The sequence below is a fragment of the Eumetopias jubatus genome, unplaced genomic scaffold, assembly GCF_037043125.1.
Source record: "Eumetopias jubatus isolate StellerSeaLion01/CBP00866 unplaced genomic scaffold, mEumJub1_p1.0 scaffold_2, whole genome shotgun sequence".
In the NCBI taxonomy this organism is placed as follows: Eukaryota; Metazoa; Chordata; class Mammalia; order Carnivora; family Otariidae; genus Eumetopias; species Eumetopias jubatus.
Window position 1 is genome coordinate 28,790,685 of NW_028274808.1, and position 20,380 is coordinate 28,811,064.

General features: G+C 34.3%; 1 protein-coding gene across 4 annotated transcripts in view; it reads left to right on the plus strand.

Moving 5' to 3' along the window:
• WRN (WRN RecQ like helicase) overlaps positions 1 to 20,380 on the plus strand; it is a 145,847-nt gene that overhangs the window by 51,021 nt on the left and 74,446 nt on the right. For all 4 annotated transcript variants that reach the window (XM_028087591.2, XM_028087592.2, XM_028087594.2 and 1 more), the window contains 8 exons: positions 2,709 to 3,114; positions 6,267 to 6,347; positions 8,599 to 8,737; positions 10,058 to 10,133; positions 12,201 to 12,268; positions 12,554 to 12,662; positions 13,377 to 13,445; positions 18,260 to 18,342. In XM_028087591.2, the coding sequence (XP_027943392.2) occupies positions 2,709 to 3,114; positions 6,267 to 6,347; positions 8,599 to 8,737; positions 10,058 to 10,133; positions 12,201 to 12,268; positions 12,554 to 12,662; positions 13,377 to 13,445; positions 18,260 to 18,342 (1,031 nt within the window). The remainder of the gene's footprint in view (positions 1 to 2,708; positions 3,115 to 6,266; positions 6,348 to 8,598; positions 8,738 to 10,057; positions 10,134 to 12,200; positions 12,269 to 12,553; positions 12,663 to 13,376; positions 13,446 to 18,259; positions 18,343 to 20,380) is intronic.

Sequence of the window (20,380 nt, forward strand, 5' to 3'; positions counted from 1 at the left end):
TTTGTAAGAAGCCTACAGTAATACCTGATTTACCAAATCACGCCTCAAAACCAGGGAGGAACAAAAAATGCTAAATACATTTAGCATTCTGAATGCTAAAATACATGTCATAAGTGTGAGTTCAAACCCATTTAACTGCATTTCCAGTGGAGTGCATGAGGGGACATTCAGAGCATATTTGCTTCTCATTTATAGATACAGTTTGACAAGCTTAGATATCCAGTTAAAATGAAAACCAGGTATTGATAAGGAATGGTATGCACATGACCACAGCTGGAAGTTAGAGCTGGCAATCTGTGAGTGTACAAAAGTATAAAAATTAGAACTGAGAACTTTTAATATAGAGTAGTTTGAGTTTTGTTACAGAAGGGAACAGCTGTATGCTTCAGTGAACCTGGAAGCTATTGGATTGTACAGTATTACTCATTGATTTAAATTCATTACACATCTGTTGTATTGCTGTCAGATACTTAACATTCTGTTGGGTGCTGAGGCCTTCTGTAGGCTACTAATATGCATAATAACAATCCTAAGAAAGAAGGAAAAGTATATTATGTTTTACCAAAGACAGCCTTTGATATTTGTTAGAGTAAATAGTTATCTTACATGAGACATGTCATTCTCTGATGTTAGCACAGAATAAATGGGCCCTTACAGTGTTATCAATCTGTACGTCACTGTCACTGTGTTTATGTGTTACAACTTTCCTATGCATTCAACAATTAAATGGTGTCACATATCTGTTCCTACTAAAGTATTTACGTACAGTTCTTATATTTGAATACCTGTGTATAATAAATACTGAGTGTTCTTTATAAGATTTGAAGAATTTTGGAATGTTAGAATTAGTGAGTTTTTAGGTTTTAAATTAATTGATTTGATTTTGTTTGTATTGATGTAGACTTGTCACCTTGAGCACAACTTTGGTGCTATTTTTAGTGTGGGAAAAAATCATGAAACAACTCAGCATTTTTGATAGTCTGCCCATAAATGATCAAATTTTTATTTGAATCATCAATATAAAACTTTAAAAGTCATGTTGGATTTTATGAAGTATTGTTTTCAATATAAAAGAATTAGAAGAGCTAAACAAAAGTATTAAATAGGAAAAATGTCTCTTAATCATATTCCCTTTTCTCCCTCGAACTTGTACTTTTATGAAGTAACTAAAAATTGCTTTAGTAAACCCTATAACCAACAGATAGTATGCTTTATTTTACACTGTAGCAGTGGTTTTCCTTTGCGGTTAACCAGGTTTGTTATAAATAGCTGTTTAAAGTCATTTAGTTAGAGGTGCCTGGGTGGCTCAGTCAGTTAAACTTCTGCTTTCGACTCAGGTCATGATCTCAGGGTCCTGGGATTGAGTCCTACATCAGGCTCCCTGCTCAGTGAGGAGTCTGCTTCTCCCTCTAGCTCTGCCCCTCCTCCCCACTCTTGCTCTGTTGCTCATGTTCTCTCTCTCTCAAATAAAAAAAAAAATCTTAAAAAAAAAATGAAGTCATAAAAAAATAAAAAAATAAAGGCACTTAGTTAAAATGTTATATTAGCAATTACAGTTAAGGAGTTAAGAAATTCATATCATATTTATTCATAAACAACTTCTCCATATTTTCTTATTTGTTATATTTGTGCACTGGTGAGAATTTTTTTTTCTGACCTAAAGAATATGTGTCTGGTTTTGTGATTGTTGAACATGTACAGTAGCATCATTTTTGAATTATAACATAAACATTCTTATATGTTACAGTTGGGATTAGTAATTGATTGGCAAATTGAATCAGTTAGTTAAAACATGGTAACTTAATATATTAGTGTATATTTGTTTCCCAATATTTTGATATTTATCATGGTTTTTTCATTAAATATAGGACTGCTCTTTGGAATTTTGCAAAATGGTTCTTGTTTAAAGCACACCCATAATGTATCATCTGCAATTTCTAGTTTTAATTTCTTTAAAATGGAGTGAAAACTTAAGACACTTGAAATAATCTAAAGGCAGAGTCCTAGGAGTTTTTAAGATTTTTCCTCCTTTTATAATTTTTTTTTAATTAATTAATTTTTTTAAAGATTCTATTTATTTGAGAGACAGAGTGAGAGAGAGAGAGAGAGAGAGCACATGAGAGGGGGGAAGGTCAGAGGGAGAAGCAGACTCCCTGCTGAGCAGGGAGCCCGATGCGGGACTCGATCCAGGGACTCCAGGATCATGACCTGAGCCAAAGGCAGTCGCTTAACCAACTGAGCCACCCAGGCGCCCATAGTTGTTTTGACTATAGTTAATCAGACAGAACTTTTTTTAAAAAAGAAAATTGCTGTGTCTTTCAACATGTTCAACTTAATTTTTTTTTGGTGGTCATGTATCATTAATTTGACTTATATTTAGTTAAATTAATTACCACAAAAAGTATATCTGGCATAAAGAATTAGTCTGTGACTAAACACTGCTGACACTTAGGAAGCATACAAGTGAACAAGCGTATAAGCATATATACTTAGTAAGTGTACAAGTTGAATGCAGAAGTACCTTGCTGTACTAGAGAGTAGCCAACAGCTGTAAGCATATTTTGGTTATTAGGGAATGAAAAATAACTGTAATTCAGTGTGTCCTTTAAAGAAGGTCAATTTAGAAAGCTTATACTTATTAAAAAGCATTACAACGTGCTGGTAGTTATTGAAGTTAAAGTTGAATTACCCTTTCTTAATTTTTTTAGGATTTCTATACTATTAAGTGGTATTTCAGAAAATCTGTATTCATTGAAGAAGCTGCTACTTGGTTCTACCGAGACCATTCAGTTTTTACCATTGGAAGATCCAACTGCTGATGGAGTACAACAGAAACAAATTAGAGAACATGTAATTTTTAGTAAAGTTAAAGAAGAGACATGGGACACAACACTTGATAACTTAATAAAACATGATGAAGGAAATGTACTTCAAAATGAAGTGAAACAAGAAGAAGATGGAGTTGAAGCTGGATTAGAAGAAGGCAATAAGTTGGAAGAGAACACAGAAAGAATTTGTTTGATGTCGTTAGATGTTACAGAACACGAACTCCAGATTTTGGAACGGCAGGCTCAGGAAAAATTTCTTAATGATGTTACTTGCAAATCTCCTGAGGTACTAAAAAAATAGAATAGAAAACAATTTTTATTCATTAGTAGGGGTTGGCTGATTTTTTTCTGTGAAAGGGCAGTAAACATTTTAGGCTTTGCCGATCAATCACATGTTTTCTGGTGTTACTATTCAATTCTGTCTAAAAATTTAGGGTGAGGACGCCTGGGTGGCTCAGATGGTTGGGCGTCTGCCTTCGGCTCAGGTCATGATCCCAGGGTCCTGGGGTTGAGTCCCGCATTGGGCTCCCTGCTCAGTGGGGAGCCTGCTTCTCCCTCTGCCTTTCTCTCTGTCTCTGATGAATAAATAAAATCTTTAAAAAAAAATTTAGTGTGAAAGCAACTATAGATAAATGTAAACAAATGAGCTTGTTTGTGTTTCGATAAAACTTCATTAACAAAAACAAAAAGTGGGCTGAATTTTGCTTGTGAGTTATAGTTTGCTGCTTTTGACTTAGTATAAGAAGCACAACTTAATGGTTTGTAATGGAAAGATTTTAAAGTGCCAGTACACATTTGCTGAACTTTGCTATTTTAGTATTTCTCCTTATTTTTATGTAATAGATACCTTGGCTTTTTGTGGATTTCCTATATACCTACTAGTGTTAACTCTTCCAAACTTGATTTTTGGGAGTAGTTATATTTCCTCATAAAAGATTTTTTTTTACTTACTAATGTGAGAGGGTTTCTAATAAACTAGTGTTTTTGCTTGACACTAACCTTTACTGTTATCTGGAGAGTCAGTGACCTACGTTTTTTTCTCAATAGATTGTTTTGAAGCATTCTATATTATCTGTCAACTTCATGTTTAGATTTCTAATTATTATATTCTGAGTAGTTTAATTTTTGAGGTTGTTTTTCTCCTGGCTACGTTAAGAATATTTATTATTTTTTAAAAGATTTTATTTATTTATTTGACAGAGAGAGACACAGCAAGAGAGGGAACACAGTCAGGGGGAGTGGGAGAGGGAGAAGCAGGCTTCCCGCCGAGCAGGGAGCCCGATGCGGGGCTCGATTCCAGGACCCTGGGATCATGACCTGAGACGAAGGCAGATGCTTAATGACTGAGCCACCCAGGTGCCCCAAGAATATTTTCTAAAATACTGAAGTTTTATTAGAGAAATGTTTGTGTTTCTTTTATTGTAAAGACAGACCATAAAATGAGACATCATATAGCTGTATTCTTTTATCTCATTTGTTTTTCATTAGTTTAGAAAATTACCTATGATGCCCATATTTGGTAGCATTTTATACATTTTATTTTGTAATAACTAAGTTTATAGTTTTTAAAATCAAATTTGAAAGTTATTTAATAGGGTTATTACCCTCTTCCCTCTTAGTTTTCTAATGTCAATCAAAAGTCTTAGTATTTGAGAAGTTCTCTGTTTGGTAACTATATTAGTAATCACTTCTACCAGTATATAAATGCATTTTATTTTAAAATGATTTTCAGACTATTTTCATACCAACCACTTGTAAAACAGATTTCCCTTTTAGGAAATATCTTTTGCTAATGTCTGCATCACCCCTTAACGTTTTGAAAATTTCTTGTTAGGTATACATTTTAAGACAGTATTTTTCACATAATAATATAGAATTATGATCAGGATTTCATGATCTGTCATCTTTTATCCCAGTTATTGCCATTTTTATTGTGTAATAATGAGCAATTTTTTTTAATTCATTAAAGACCCTATTTAAAAAGTAAAAGAATTTTTTTCTCTTTGTATAAAACTTACTTTAAAATCCTTTTTAAGGGGCGCCTGGGTTGCTCAGTCAGTTAAGTGTCTGACTCTTGATTTCAGCTCAGGTCATAATCTCAGTGTTGTGAGATTGGGCCCCTTGTTGGGCTCCATGCTGGGCATGGAGCCTGCTTAAGATTCTTTCTCTCCCTCTGCCCCCACCCAATAAAGAAATAAAGAAATAAAAATAAAATCCTTTTTTTTTTTTTTAAAGATTTTATTGATTTGACAGAGAGACAGCGAGAGAGAGAACACAAGCAGGGGGACTGGGAGAGGGAGAACCAGGCTCTCCTCAGAGCAGGGAGCCCGATGTGGGGCTCGATCCCAAGACCCTGGAATCCTGACCTGAGCTGAAGGCAGATGCGTAATGACTGAGCCACCCAGGTGCCCCTAAAATCCTTTTTATTATTATTATTATGTTATGTTAATCACCATACATTACATCATTAGTTTTTGATGTAGTGTTCCATGATTCATTGTTTGCGTATAACACCCAGTGCTCCGTGCAGAACGTGCCCTCCTTAATACCCATCTCCAGGCTAACCCATGCCCCACCCCCTTCCCCTCTAGAACCCTCAGTTTGTTTCTCAGAGTCCATAGTTTCTCATGGTTTGTCTCCCCCTCCGATTTCCCCCTCTTCATTCTTCCCTTCCTGCTATCCTTTTTTAAGACTTGATTTTTGCAGATTAATGATGGCTATGCTTCCTTTTCCTACTTTGAATTTAAAGATTAGACTTTTGTGATCCTTCTACATTTCTATTATGCAGGGGTCCCATGCTGTTGGACACTTGCTTCCTGGGGATTGCCAAATTATTGTAAAGTTTTCTCATATCCAAACATTGGCAATAGCTGAATAAATAACTTATCTGACATTGTTTTTCAGATATATGTAGATGGTGTTTGTAAAATAGTGATTTATTTAGAGCTCTTATTACAGTCATAGGAGCTTTTTGTGATCTTTTTAAAATTAGTGGTTGTAAGAGAACAACTGTTCTTAGAATAGGATAGAATAGAACAGAATTTTTCAACATGGTAAAGAGGTTCTTGTACTCAAGTCGGGACACACAGTTTGATATTGTTTAACCATTATTGAACTTGTCACTTTGTACTCTCTCTTAGATTGTAGGTTTTATGTCAAGTCTGTTTGTCCTCTTGTCTATCTTTCCAATTATGTATTTTTTCTCTTTTTCTTTGATTCTTTGTTTCTGTTTATTCTCCTTTCTCTTCTTACTACCCTGTTTTCTTTTCTATCTATGTCTCATAAACACATATAAATAGGTATAATAAATTTATGTATTAGAGAAGAAGAGGAAGTTGTCTAAAGATATCCAGTATATAGGAACTTTATTTTGTAGAAAACGGGGTATGGAGTCAATTATATTGGAAAACTAATGTTCAAAATACAATTTTTTTAAAGCATTTTTCTTCCAAGGATAATGAAGAGGATCTATCTTATGTAATTGAAAGTGATGAAGATTTAGAAATGGAGATGATTAAGGTATGTTTGAAATTATGGAAATTTACTTCCTTTTCAAAAAGGACACTTAATTATGTAAAATATTACCTAATTCTAAATGTCCCCCACAATGAGATTACTATCATTTATGTAACCATTAGATTTTATTTTCCATTTCATATTTGTTTACATCTTTATATGGCCTATGAATAATGTTTTAATAGTAGTATACTAATTTTTCTATATTAGAAGACATATTCCTGTCAGGTCACTTCTTTTAAATCTTTTCCTGGAATGTTGGTGGTGATTTTGCCCTCCACTGTTGAAATAGGTTTCTTTTTCTTCCCATCCATGTGTATCCCCTTTTATTTGGGAGTTCTGTTGTTATACATTCAATATTCTTCTTTCCTTCTTTGGTCTTAGTTACTATGGATATATTTATTATATATAATTTTCTAATGTTTTAAATTATTTCATTTCCCCCTATTTTATTATCAAAGTATTATTTTATAATTACGTATATTCTACCACTACAACCATCCTCCAGTTTCTTTGCCAGGTGTGAACCAGGGATGGACAAAAAGAAAAGCTTAAATTTCAAATTGAGGGGATGGGTTAGCCTGGTGATGGGTATTGAGGAGGGCACGTTCTGCATGGAGCACTGGGTGTTATGAACAAACAATGAATCATGGAACACTGCACCAAAAACTAATGATGTAATATATGGTGATTAACATAACAATAAAAAATTAAAAAATAAAAAAAAATTTCAAATTGAAAATGAAGAAAAACACAGAAGTTCATCATTATTGTGCTTTTTATTCCTTATCTTTAGGTCAATGTGATTTTTGTTCTTATGAAATGAGATTAGGTTCCTGATTCTTTGTTTTGAACCACAGTAGTGGGTAGTGATAAGGAATGTGGATTCTGAATTTAGATGTGGGTTCAAATCCCAGCATCTCCATTTATTTGCTGTGTGACTTTGGGCAAGTTTCTTAGTCCTTTTGATACTCAGTTAACAGCTGTTATTATTTAAGGTGTTGTAAGCCTGGTATTTCTTAAGTGTTTAGTAAATATTAGCTAATAGTAACAATAGGACATAAATACTAAATCATAATCCTTCATCGATTAGCCATTTCTCTGAGGAGTGCTGTTCAAGTAGCACATTTATAGGACACTTGCAGATTCCACAAACTTACATTGTATATTGAACCTCTTAGAAGGCAATCTGGATGCCCATATGAGAGAACTTTATTTTCAAAATGCTTTTCTAAGTATATTTGTTGACTTGAATAAAGAATCAGGGACAGAATCACTCTTTTTCTTTTCTAGGCCTGAAATGAATACACTTTTTAGAAAACCACTGAAGTCAAGTTTATTAAATGGAAGGTTTAATAAAAAGAGAAAATGAGAACCATGGTTTAATAATTCTTCCTGTCTCTTTTCAGTAAAAAACTGTGCAGATGAAACAATTTTGAAATATACTAACATTCTTTAAATAGATAATCTTCATTTAGGGGAAAAAATCCAGTATTATCAAGCCAAAGTAAAGAGCAACTTTATTCACATTTGTAATATTCCATTCCTAAAATTATTTGAATCTTTTACTGTTTTCATAATTCATGTAAACAAATTCACATAATTCACAAAAAAACACATTCATTGTTTACTATTTACATCTTTTTTTTTTTTAAAGATTTTATTTATTTATTTGACACAGAGACAAGTGAGAGAGGAAACACAAGCAGGGGGAGTGGGAAAGGGAGAAGCAGGCTTCCCGCTGAGCAGGGAGCCTGATGCGGGGCTCGATCCCAGGACCCTGAGATCATGACCTGAGCTGAAGGCAGTCGCTTAACCAACTGAGCCACCCAGGCGCCCCTACTATTTAAATCTTATGCTGACACGTGATATGGAGAAACTCATTACAAAAAATAACAGTAAAACCCACATTTACCTCTTGGCAATTGAAAACATTGAAGTATGATAAAGGAAAAAAGTTTTAAATTCCATTTTTATTCAAAATTTTGATAACTTTCCCCACAGGCAGTTCATGATATGCTATTAACAAACACTGTTTATGCTGGAAATATTCCATCTTTGGCCTTGTGCCTTAGAAACCATGCTTGAGCACATGTTTAAACTAGAGCACACATGTTCTTTTGTGGTATTGGTTGCACATCTGCCAGCTTTGAACAAAATTGTAGGTTCTGTTAATAATACTTCTTTTGTGTTTGGTGAAAAAGATACGACACTGTCAATGGTTTTGCTTTTAAGATTTCTTTTAAACTTTCAGTCTTTAGAAAATCTAAATACTGGCACGGCAGATCCGGTTCATCCAAAATGCATAAAAATGGAAAGAAATCTGGATGTTCCTTTTGAAGATGATGAAGATGAAATTGAAGCTATTGAAGAAGAAGAAGATGATGATGCAGGTAAGCACTGTAACATGTTTGAAAGGATTCACCTCTGATACCTACTGCTGACTCTAATTTAGGGTCCAGTTTTTAAACAATTTGGAGGCACGGATTTTGTGGCATGTAATTAATGATGTTCTAAAAACTTGTCATTAAATCCTTTGGTGTTTGGTCTTTATAAAGCACAATCTTACCATTTATGAAAGTAGAGGTATAGAAGCATTGTATTATTTGGCGCACTTCGTGATGTGAAACTTTTCATTCTGAATTTTATGTTTTGTCAAAATAATAGAAAATCATTAATAATAATCATTAATTAATATCATTAATATTAAACATTATTGTTAAAGGCATTGTGCCTGTTCTTTAGGAGCTTATTCCTTAAAACAAGTGGCACAATTTCAGATAGCAAAATGGACTGATTTTCATACTGTGTATGCCAACTATAGTAAGGAGTCCACAAAATGAACCTCGTATTATTCAAGTGTAAGTAACAGTATTCATTATGGCAAACCATGGGGTCTTCTCATAAAGTAGAACACTCCTCTAGAGCTATATACATCAATATTATAATGTGGGAAAATTAAAATACATATTGTAGGTGGAAAATACGTGAAAATGTTAAAGAAAATGTTATTCTCTTTGTCTTCTTGTATTAAATGAAGGCATAACATCTCCAAATCAATTTAGTTCTCTTATTTAGAATTGTTAAAAGCTGAGAAGTATAATAATGAATTTTCATTTGTTTATAGATGAATGGTCTTGATTCTTTGCTTTGCTCTGTCTTGGCCACTCATGAACTGTTCAACCGGAGTAGAAAATAAAAGTCAGTTGAGTAAAATCAATGTAACTCCATTGTGCAATGCAGTTAGAATTGTGGTCAGGGATTTGGTGGAGTGGTAACTAAAATGAAGATTTAATTTTATCTGTGGATTTTATTTGTGATAGTAATGTAATTTCTGATTACTATTAATTGAAAGGTGTTTGTATGGTGAAATTCACATTGGTATATCGCTTGCCATGGTTGGGTTTAAATGTTAGGTTTTGGAACTATAGCAAATTCCAAAACATCGTTTTCTTATAGTGTTGACAAAAGGTTCTTATAGTGAACCATTTTGTAGTAGAATCACAAAGTTCTAATCCTTAGTATTAGGTAATAATCAAAGTAACTGAAATCATGACTGATATCCAGAGGACCAAATTAGTTGGATTTAAAAGATAGAAAACAGTAACCTCTGGTACTTATCACTATATTCTTTAAAAGAAGCCAATGAAATAAAATTTTTATTTCCTATCACTTGTATTTTAACATAAATGACCATTTTATTTTATTTTAAGACCATTCATTACCAGGACCTAATGCAAGCCAAATTAATTCCCTCAAGACCTATTTTGGCCATTCCAGTTTTAAGCCGTGAGTATAATCTCAGTTAATTAAATTGCATATTCACAATTTTCTTCACAAAGGAAAAATGGCAAATAAGCCATCTGTTTAATAGTAATAGTACAACTTCACTGTAGTTTATACATTCTGCACTGTATTTCCTGTGACTACAAAGACATTTTAAAATAATATTTATTTAAAATTTGCATCTATACATTGTTTTTGTAAGAGAAAATGGTTTCCTTTACCACAGAGAGTTCTGTGTAGACACTAGTTTAAACACATTAATAAATTAATCTTAATTTAATGTTGAGTTGTTTTTCATTAAATAAGTATCTGTGTGTCTATTTTGTACAACTTATTGTCCAAAGCATGGTGATGTAATAGAAATTCATGAGATAACGGTTTGAAGAACAGTGATAATCTTATCTGTTTTAATATATTCCAAATGTATTTATATTTAAAGGGGCACATTTACTAAGTATTAAAATGAGATGACTAAAAATGAGTTAAGGAACAAGTAATTTTGAATAAAACTAATAATGTAGAAATCTAGACTGGATTTTTCCTATTCCGCAAATTTAAAATTTAACCCAGGGAAGCATTTCTTTCTTCTTTTCTTTGATCTTAAATTTTTTTTTTTATTAAACTATGTCCGACATACAGAAAAGTGCACATGAATGTACAGATCAATGAATTTTTACAAACTAGGCACCCTGTGTAACCAGGACTCACATAAGAAAAAAATAGGTCATTATCAGCACATCAGAAGATCACCTTTCCTATTGATTTTTCCCTCAACATTTTATTAAAAAAATTTTCAAAGATACAGGAAAGCTGAAAGAATTTTTTTTACTATGAATACCTGTATATTCAACATTTTAGTATACTTGCTTTCTCATATATCCATCTATCACCTCTCTATCCATTCCTTAATCTACCTAATTTAAAAAATGTATTTCAGGGTAGACTGGACATCATTATTTGTCTCCCTAAGTACTTCAATGTATAAATCATTAACTATAGTTAAATATTTATGGTTTATTTCTTTTGATGTAAAATTTACCTACAAGGAAATGGTCAAACCTTAAATACGCATTTGCACATCTTAAGGGTACATGCATGTATCCATGTAGCCTAACCCTTTAGTCAAATATGGAACATTACAGTCACTCCAGAAAGTTACCTCATGTCTCTTCTCAGGCAATCCTTGCCTCTGGAGCATTTCTTTTATTTATTTATTTATTTGAGAGAGAGAGAGAGAAAGCATGTGTGCATGCATGCGAGACAGAGAGAGAGGGAGAGAGAGTGTGTTTGCTCATGCGCGTGTGAGTACAGGGAGGGGCAGAGGGGGAGAGAGAGAGAGAATCTTAAGCAGGCTTCATGCCCAGTGCAGAGCCTGATGGGGCTCCATCTCACAACCCTGAGATCATGACCTGAGCCGAAATCAAGAGTTAGATGCTTAACTGACTGAGCCACCCAGGTGCCCCCTTTTATTTATTTTAATCAATAAATTTATACATATATTGAAGCTCAAAAATGTAAAAGAAATTCTATTAGAGGGGTACCTGGGTGGGTCAGTCTGTTAAGCTTCTGACTCTTGGTTTTGGCTCCAGTTGTGATCTCCAGGTGGTAAGATCTAGCCCCTCGATGGCTCCATGCTCAATGTGGAGTGTGCTTGAGATTCTTTCCCTCTCCCGCTGCCCCTTCCTCTGCTTGCAAATATGCTCTCTCTCTCTAAAATAAAATAAATAAATACAATCTAAAATAAAATAAATCAATATAATCTTTCAGAAAAATAATTCTGTTAGAGGTAGTGAAAAAATGAAACATTTTCCACCTGTCCTTACTTATTTTTTCAAAGGTTTTATTTATTTATTAGAGGGAGAGAGACAGTGAGAGAGGGAACACAAGCAGGGGGAGTGGGAGAGGGAAAAGCAGGCTTCTTGCTGAGCAGGGAGCCAGATGCGGGGCTCTATCCCAGGACCCTGGGATCATGACCCGAGCCGAAGGCAGATGCTTACTGACTGAGCCACTTAGGCGCCCCTAGGTTTCTAGTTAGTAAAACAAAATAGCCTTTTGCTTTTTACCCTCCAGGGTTCAGTGGAAGGTGATTCATTCTGTTTTGGAAGAAAGAAGAGATAATGTTGTTGTGATGGCAACTGGTAAGTTGTATGTAAGCAATAACTTAGTTCTCTAAAATATAAAACTTAAAGGTTTTGAAATGCGTGATCTTTTATTACACTTTCAAAATATAAATACAAATACAAATGATATAAATACAGAAGAGACTGATCTGAGATTAGATGCTCAAATTTATGTAGGAGTTAGCTCTTAGGAGGATAGCATGTTAGTAGGGACCATTCATCTCACACAAGTACATTGTAAGAAGAAATCAAAGTACCAAGGCTTTATTTTTATTTCTATCATTGTATTATTTTTATTTCCAGGATATGGAAAGAGTTTGTGCTTCCAGTACCCACCCGTGTATTCAGGCAGAATTGGCCTTGTCATCTCTCCTCTTATTTCTTTGATGGAAGACCAAGTGCTCCAGCTTAAGTAAGTAATGTTTTCTTCTTCCCTCCCTCCCTCCCTTCCTTCCACTTTTATGTAATCTCTACACCCAGTGTGGGGCTTGAATTTACAACCCTGAGATGAAGAGTCACAGGCTCTCCCCACTCAGCCAGCCAGGTGCCCCAGTAATGTTTTCATTGCTACCTTATCACCCTTTTTTTTCTTCCATGAAGGAAACATGTAATCTATCATGTATGTTAAAATCTAGTTCCCAGGAACAAATTTCTGTGAATGTTGGTCAATCTTTATTAGTGATAAATGACTCTTTGGTGTAAGGACTTAGCTTCTTTCTTGAGTTCTCTATAACCCAAGGCTACCGGATGGTTCCAATAAGAATTTTTGTAACAGCAAACTCTAAGCCAGTTTACATCCATATCTCAAAATTCTTTTCTCTTTTGGTTACCCTTGCTCTTTAGCTTGGTATAAAGTGTATACATGGAAGTATGTAATTTTTAGTTACAGAAAAATTTTAAACCTCTTTAACCTGAGCTTACAATCTTTCTGAAAAACACGCCCTAACAACCTGCTTTCTAATATGACCTTTGAAGGAATTTGTTTATCAAATTAGTGAGTTACAAAAAGAGTGAGGATTACAAAGAAGGGGACTTGGTCCATCATTATATTTCCTTAGTCCTTAAGAATGAAGTTGATCTTTGTAGTGTGTACATGGCTCCAGAATATTTGTTTTTCTTCTTCTAGAATGTCCAACATTCCAGCTTGTTTTCTGGGATCAGCACAGCCAAAAAATGTTCTAGAAGATATTAAATCGTGAGTAATTTATATAATTTCTGATTATGTGGTTGGGTGTCTATGGTATGTGAGAGAATTTTATACAAAATTATATATAAAATATATAATTTATTTAAAACTATATAAAAATTTTTATTTAATGTGTGGATAAAATGTTCATGATTAAAAAATGTACTTTTTTATAGTACATTTGTAGAATTGTTCATTTTAAAATCTTTCAAACTTAAAGAAATCTATTATTTTTAGTTCTTGGACTGTGAAGTTAGCATTGTAGTCATATTGTAAAATTTTGGTTTTGAACAGGGACTACCTAGTTTTGTCTCATTTTACAGATGAGCAATCTGAGGCCTAGAGAAAATAATTTGCCTAAAGTCATTCAATGAATTAATGGCCTAGCAGGGACTGGATTCTAGATCTCTTGCCCCACCAGTCCTATCATGGCATAAGTCCTAAGAATAAAATCTCAAACACACATAAATTATGTATATGTGTATATAGATTAACATATGTATGTATTTTGTTAATAAACACACAATAAATACACATGTATTTACTGAGTTTTGATAAATGCATACAAATGTATCACCCAAACCCCTATCAAGATATAGAGTATTACTGTCGCTCCAGAAAGTTCCTTCGTGTCCCTTCCCAGTCTGTGCTTCTTTCTCCATTTTAAAGCAGACCACTGTCTAATTTTTTTCTACCGTACTTTTGTCTGTTCTAGAACTTCATGTAAATGGATTCATACAATATGAACTTTTGTGTAAGACTTCTTTTATTCAACAAAATGTTTTGAGAATACTTCATGTTGTATGTATCTGTAGTTTTTTAAGTATATCAGAATGATATGTCATTGTATGAAAATATCATAGTTTGTTTTTTTTAATTTCCTTATCAGTAGTTGCCTAAGCTGTTTGTAGTTTGGGGCTATTACTAATGAAGCTGCTGTAAACATTCCTATAAATTGTTTTTTGAATGTATGTTTTCTTTCTCTTTAAACATTTTAAATCACCTTTATTGAGGTATAATTGACATATAATTATGTCAATTAATTAATTAACTTAAAATATATCTAATTTGGTAAGTTTGGCATATAAACACCATCACAAAACCATCACCACAATCCAGATGATGAACACAGATCCATCATCCTCAAAGTTTACTCATACCTTTTGTAATCCATTCCCCTCAGTTTTTCCTACCTTCTTTACCCCACTCACGAGGTCACTACTAATCTGTTTTCTGTCACTCTAGATTAGCTTACGTTTCCTAAAATTGTATATAAACAGAATTAGTCATACAATATGTGCTCTTGTTTTGTCTGGTTTAAATCACACAGCATAATTACTTTGAGATTCATCCATCTTGTTACATGTATCAATAGTTCATTCCTTTTTTATTGCTGAATAGATTGCATCATGTGGAGATGTCACAATTCCTTTCATCTGTTAAGCTGTTGATAAGACATTTGCATTGTTGCTAGTTTTGGGCTGTTACAAATAAAGCTGCTCTGAACATTTGTATGCACATCTTTGTATGGACATATGTTTTCATTTCATTAGTATAAACCAAGGAGTGGAATAACTGGATCATGTGGTGAATATATATTTAACTTTTTTGTCTGATTGAGATAAATTTATGTAATAGTCATCATTTTAACCATTTTAAATGTGTACAGTTCAGTGGCTTTTATTACATTCATAATGTTGTACAACCACTGTCTAATTCCAGAACATTTTCTTCACCCCCAAAAAACCTCAGTATCCATTAAGCAGTCACTCCCCAGTGTCTGTACCCCCCCATGCCCCCTCAAACCACTAATCTGCTTTCTGTCTCTATGAATTGCCTATTCTGGATATTTCATATAAATGGACTTATACAGTATATGGCCTTTAGTATCTGGCTTTTTCTACTTAGCATAATGTTGTCAGTACTTGATTTCTTTTTATGGATGAAACAGACATACCATATTTTGTTTATCCATTCATTAATGATGGACATTTAGGTTGTTTCCACTTCTGGGCTGTTAGGAATAGTTGTACTGTGAACATTTGAGTGCAAGTTTTTATATGAAGATATGCTTTCATGCTTTTGTGTATATGCCAGTGAGTGGAATTGCTGGGTCATAGGTTATTCTATGTTGACTTTTTAAGAAACTGCCAGACTTTCTGAGAGTGATTGTACCATTTTATACATTCCCACTCTCAGGGTCTGAGAGGTCCAATGCCTCCTCCTCTCTGCCATTCCTTAGTATGACCAGTCTTGATTTTAGCCATTCTACTAGGATCTCAGTGTGTTTTTAATTTGCATTCCCTTACTGACTATGATGTTCTCATATACTTATTGGCCATATTTGAGGCTTCTTCTTTGAGGAAGTATCTATTCATATCTGTTGCCTGTTCTTTATTGTTGTTTTTCCCTTATTGAGTTTTGATAGTCATTTATATATTCTGAATACAAATTCTTTATTTGGTATATGCTTTGCAGACATTTCCTTCTAGTTTGTGACTTCTCCTTTCATTCTCTGAACAGTTCTTTTGAAGGGCAGCAGTTGTTTATTTTGAAGTCCAGTCTGTCAATTTGTTCTTTTATGGATTTTGCTTTTGGTGTGGAATCTAAGAAACCTTTGCCTAACTCAGGGTCACAAAGACTTTCTTTTATTTTTTTCTCCTAAAAGTGTTACAGTTTTAAGGTTTACATTTAGGCCTACAACCCATTTAATGTAAATCTTGTGTATTGTACTAGTTATTGATTACAATTTATTTTTCTCATAAAGTTATCCAATTGTTCTAGCTCCATTTGTTGAAGATACTATTCTTTCTCCACTGAATTGCCTTTGTACCTTTGTCAAAAAGAAAATGACTACATATTTATGAGTCTGTTGCTCCACTCTATGTTCTCTGTTCTATCAATCTGTTTGCCCATCTGGGTTGGTGTCTTGATTACTGTAGCTTTATAATAAGCCTTGAAATCAGGTAGTGCAAGTCTTCCAATTTTGTTCTTGTTTTTCAAAGTGTTTTGTCTATTCTAGGTCCTTTGTATTTCCAAACATATTTCAAAATTACCTTTTCTACTCAAATGCCAGCTGGAATTTGATTGGATTTATCTTCAATCTAGGTTATCTGTTGAATTAGCTGTCCTTATAATTATTATTACTATATTACACTGAAGAAACTGAGGCACACTAAAGTTAGTACTTGGCTAAGATCATTTAGCTTGTAAGAAGTAGAATTGAGACTCAAACCTTGGGCAGTCTGACATCAGACCTTGTTATTTATACTGTTTTGCTGTGTGAATTAGAATATTGAATTAATTTCATGAAACTAAAAGCATCTCTTTTGTTCCTAATTCCTAATGAAAGTGCCATGTCTAGTATGCAGTAGATGAAATATTTTTTATTTATTTATTTATTTTTTAAAGATTTTGTTTATTTATTTGACAGAGAGAGACACAGCGAGAGAGGGAACACAAGCAGGGGGAGTGGGAGAGGGAGAAGCAGGCTTCCCACGGAGCAGGGAGCCTGATGCGGGGCTCGATCCCAGGACCCCGGCTGAGCCGAAGACAGATGCTTAACGACTGAGCCACCCAGGCGCCCCTGAAATATTTTTTTACATCAAAAGAAAAGTCTTTTTATAAGGGAAATTCATTTTCATTCTACTTAACTTTATCTATGTTTTCACTTGGTAGAATGAAAAGGAGACTCTATATATTTTAAATGCCCTAGACCTAACCTTTATTACAAACATTGTCTTAGTTAGGATTCTATTTGCCCAGAATAGAAAAAAGTCAAGCTAGCTTAAGCAAATACTGAATTTTATATTAAGGATATAGGAATGTCTCATGGATCACACTGAACACAAGTTAGCCACCCCTTAGGAAGAGACTTGGAGACTTGGAATTGGGTATCAAGAATACAATAATGCTTTTTTTTATTTTTAAAGATTTTATTTATTTATTTGACAGAGAGAGACACATCAAGAGAAGGAACACAAGCGGGGGGAGTGGGAGAGGGAGAAGCAGGCTTCCGGTGGAACAGGGAGCCCTATGTGGGACTCAATCCCAGGACCCTGGGATCATGACCTGAGCCGAAGGCAGACACTTAACGACTGAGCCAGCCAGGCGCCCCCAGTAATGCTTTCTTTTATTTGTAGCCTCTATGTGTCTTCCTCATTCTTCTGAGATGAGCATTTTCTGCTTTTCTAGTCACAAGATAGAGAAGACTGCTCTGCATCTCCTTTATTCACATATTACAGGTTTTGCCATTAGCAGAGACTGGTTGTTTCTTGGTCAGACCCCTAAATTCTAGGACAGAGACTGATTGATTTGACACTGATACAGTGGCTAACCCTGGCCCAAGAAGATATATTTAGGCAAGAGAGCAAAATATGTAGGAGAAACATGGGCGCTGTGGGCTTAATCATGGGGAGGGAGTCGATGGTAGGGTAATGGGTTGTAGTTTTCCAAGAAGGAGGGTAGTGTATGGGTGGATTGCTAGCACATAAAAGGCTTACCATACACTTGATCATTTAACTCAAACACTACAGTTTTGGGGCTGGACTTTTGGAAATCAGAACCTGGCTTCTAATATCACCTTAATGCTGAGTACTCCCTGAGTACTCTTTGCCACTTTTTATTTTGCTGTGTTAAAGTGGGATCAAAGGACTAATATATGTGGATATATATATACATACATATAACATTTGTTTAGTTTTTAGTTTATTTAAAAATTTGCCAGGTGTTATGGTTTTAAGCTGTAGTTCAGTGGATGATTGTTTTCTTTAGTGTAGCACATTTCCTTTCCTCTTTCTCTTTTTATTTGTTTATTTTTACAGAGGCAAATATCGGATTATATACATAACTCCAGAATTCTGTTCGGGTAACTTGAGCCTACTCCAGCAACTTCAGGCCAGTATTGGTAAGTGGTATGATAGGCTCTTTTTATAAGTACTTATTTAATTGAGTTATCCTTTAAAGTTAAATATATGGATGGATATTGGATTTCACTTCTGTTAAAGTTGATTTCAAACAGTATTTCCTCCAGGAAGTCCCTGACTTTCCAACTTGGTGTCTTTCCAGTCTTATCCCCTAGTACCTATAATTCCTTCTGCCATAGAAATTAGGCTCCTGTATTATAATTGCCTGTTTATATATCTCTTCTCTTCCCCTAGACTATAAACTCTTTTGGGAAAAAAATGCCCTAGTGCAGTACCTGGCACATAGTAGGGATTTAAATGCATTATTGAACAAATGTTAAATCTTAGATTCTATGAAAAGTTAATTTCCTTGTTTTCATATTCAGAATCTAAATTAAATCACAGTAGTGGTTCTCCACCCTTGTTCATGAGAATCACTGGAAAAGTGATTGGAAAAACTTCAGAAAAATGTAGTATCCTCCAAACTTGAAAATTCTGATTCAACACGCCTGGGGTGGGCCCCTGGCACCTCTAGTCTTTCATGAGTGATTCTGATGTGTAGTTAGGGTTGGAAACCATAGTACCTTTGATTATTTGCCACCAGTGAGTATGATTTTAAAAAGTTAGTAACTCAGAGCTTATTTCCTAGAAAATGTAAATACAGAATTAGTCAATAGCTGATGCCCATTTTTTTGTACTTCAAGCATTTTTGTCTTTTTTTTCTCTCTTGATGGCTAGAATAAGCTACCCAAGAGTTGCAGTCATAACTACTATTATTTCAAACATTCAGTGGAACCAACCAGTTTTAGTTTCCTAATATTATATGATCTCATTATATAATTATATATTAAGATAATTCTGGATGGGTAGATTTTCAACATGGCAACATCTCATTTAATGGTTGGTTAGTAGCATATAACTCTAGGAATGTATTTAATAATTTTTTTAAAATTTTATTATGTTAATCACCATACATTATATCATTAGTTGTTGATGTAGTGTTCCATGATTCATTGTTTGCATATAACACCCAGTGCTCCATTCAGTACGTGCCCTCTTTAATACCCATGCCTTCTTTAATTTTTGTTAACAATATAATGAAAACAAATTTGTTTCTTTTTAGTATGTATTAAATGTTCATGAACAAAAGAAGGAGGGCAGAAGTTATTATACATTTGATTAAATACATTATCAGAGGAACCTGGGTGGCTCAGTCGGTTAAGCATCAGCCTTTGGCTAGGGTCATGATCCTGGGGTCCTGGGATCAAGTCCCGCATCGGGCTCCTTGCTCAGCAGGGGGCCTGCTTCTCTCTCTCCCTTTCCTGCTGCTCCCCCTGCTTGTGCTCTCTCTCTCTGACAAATAAATAAATAAATAAATAAATAATCTTTAAAAAAATACATAATCGATGTATTACCAATTTCTTATCCTTTATTGGCATATTGCATTTTTGCCTTTACTGGAAGACAAATTTGGTGTGTCTCCTATTAGACTGTATGGAATTCTTTTTTTTTTTTTCCCAAGATTTTATTTATTTATTTGACAGAGAGAGAGACAGAGCAAGAGAGGGAACACAAGCAGGGAGAGTGGGAGAGGGAGAAGCAGGCTTCCTGCCGAGCGGGTAGTCCAATGCGGGGCGTGATCCCGGATCATGACCTGAGCTGAAGGCAGACGCTTAACGACTAAGCCACCCAGGCGCCCCAGACTCTATGGAATTCTTAAGGATATTTCACTTTAGATGAGGCCTAAATACCCTAGATAGATAAATTTTATGGTTTTATAACAAAAGCTAGGATCTGTGTCCATGGTGAGCTGGATATGTTTTATTCCATTTTAATATTTGCTTTGTTTCTGGGGTGGAGTTAATTAATTATTAGCTTAAGTATTTACATAAATCCTTTAACAGCTAGTTCTAATTCTCTGTTTTTATTTTTTGTAATGGATTAAATTATGAACACTGCAATCAGTAGAACAGAATACTCTGCATGGAATGGATGAACATGCTCTTTTGGGTTGACTCTCAGTGTTGAACAAAAAGGGAT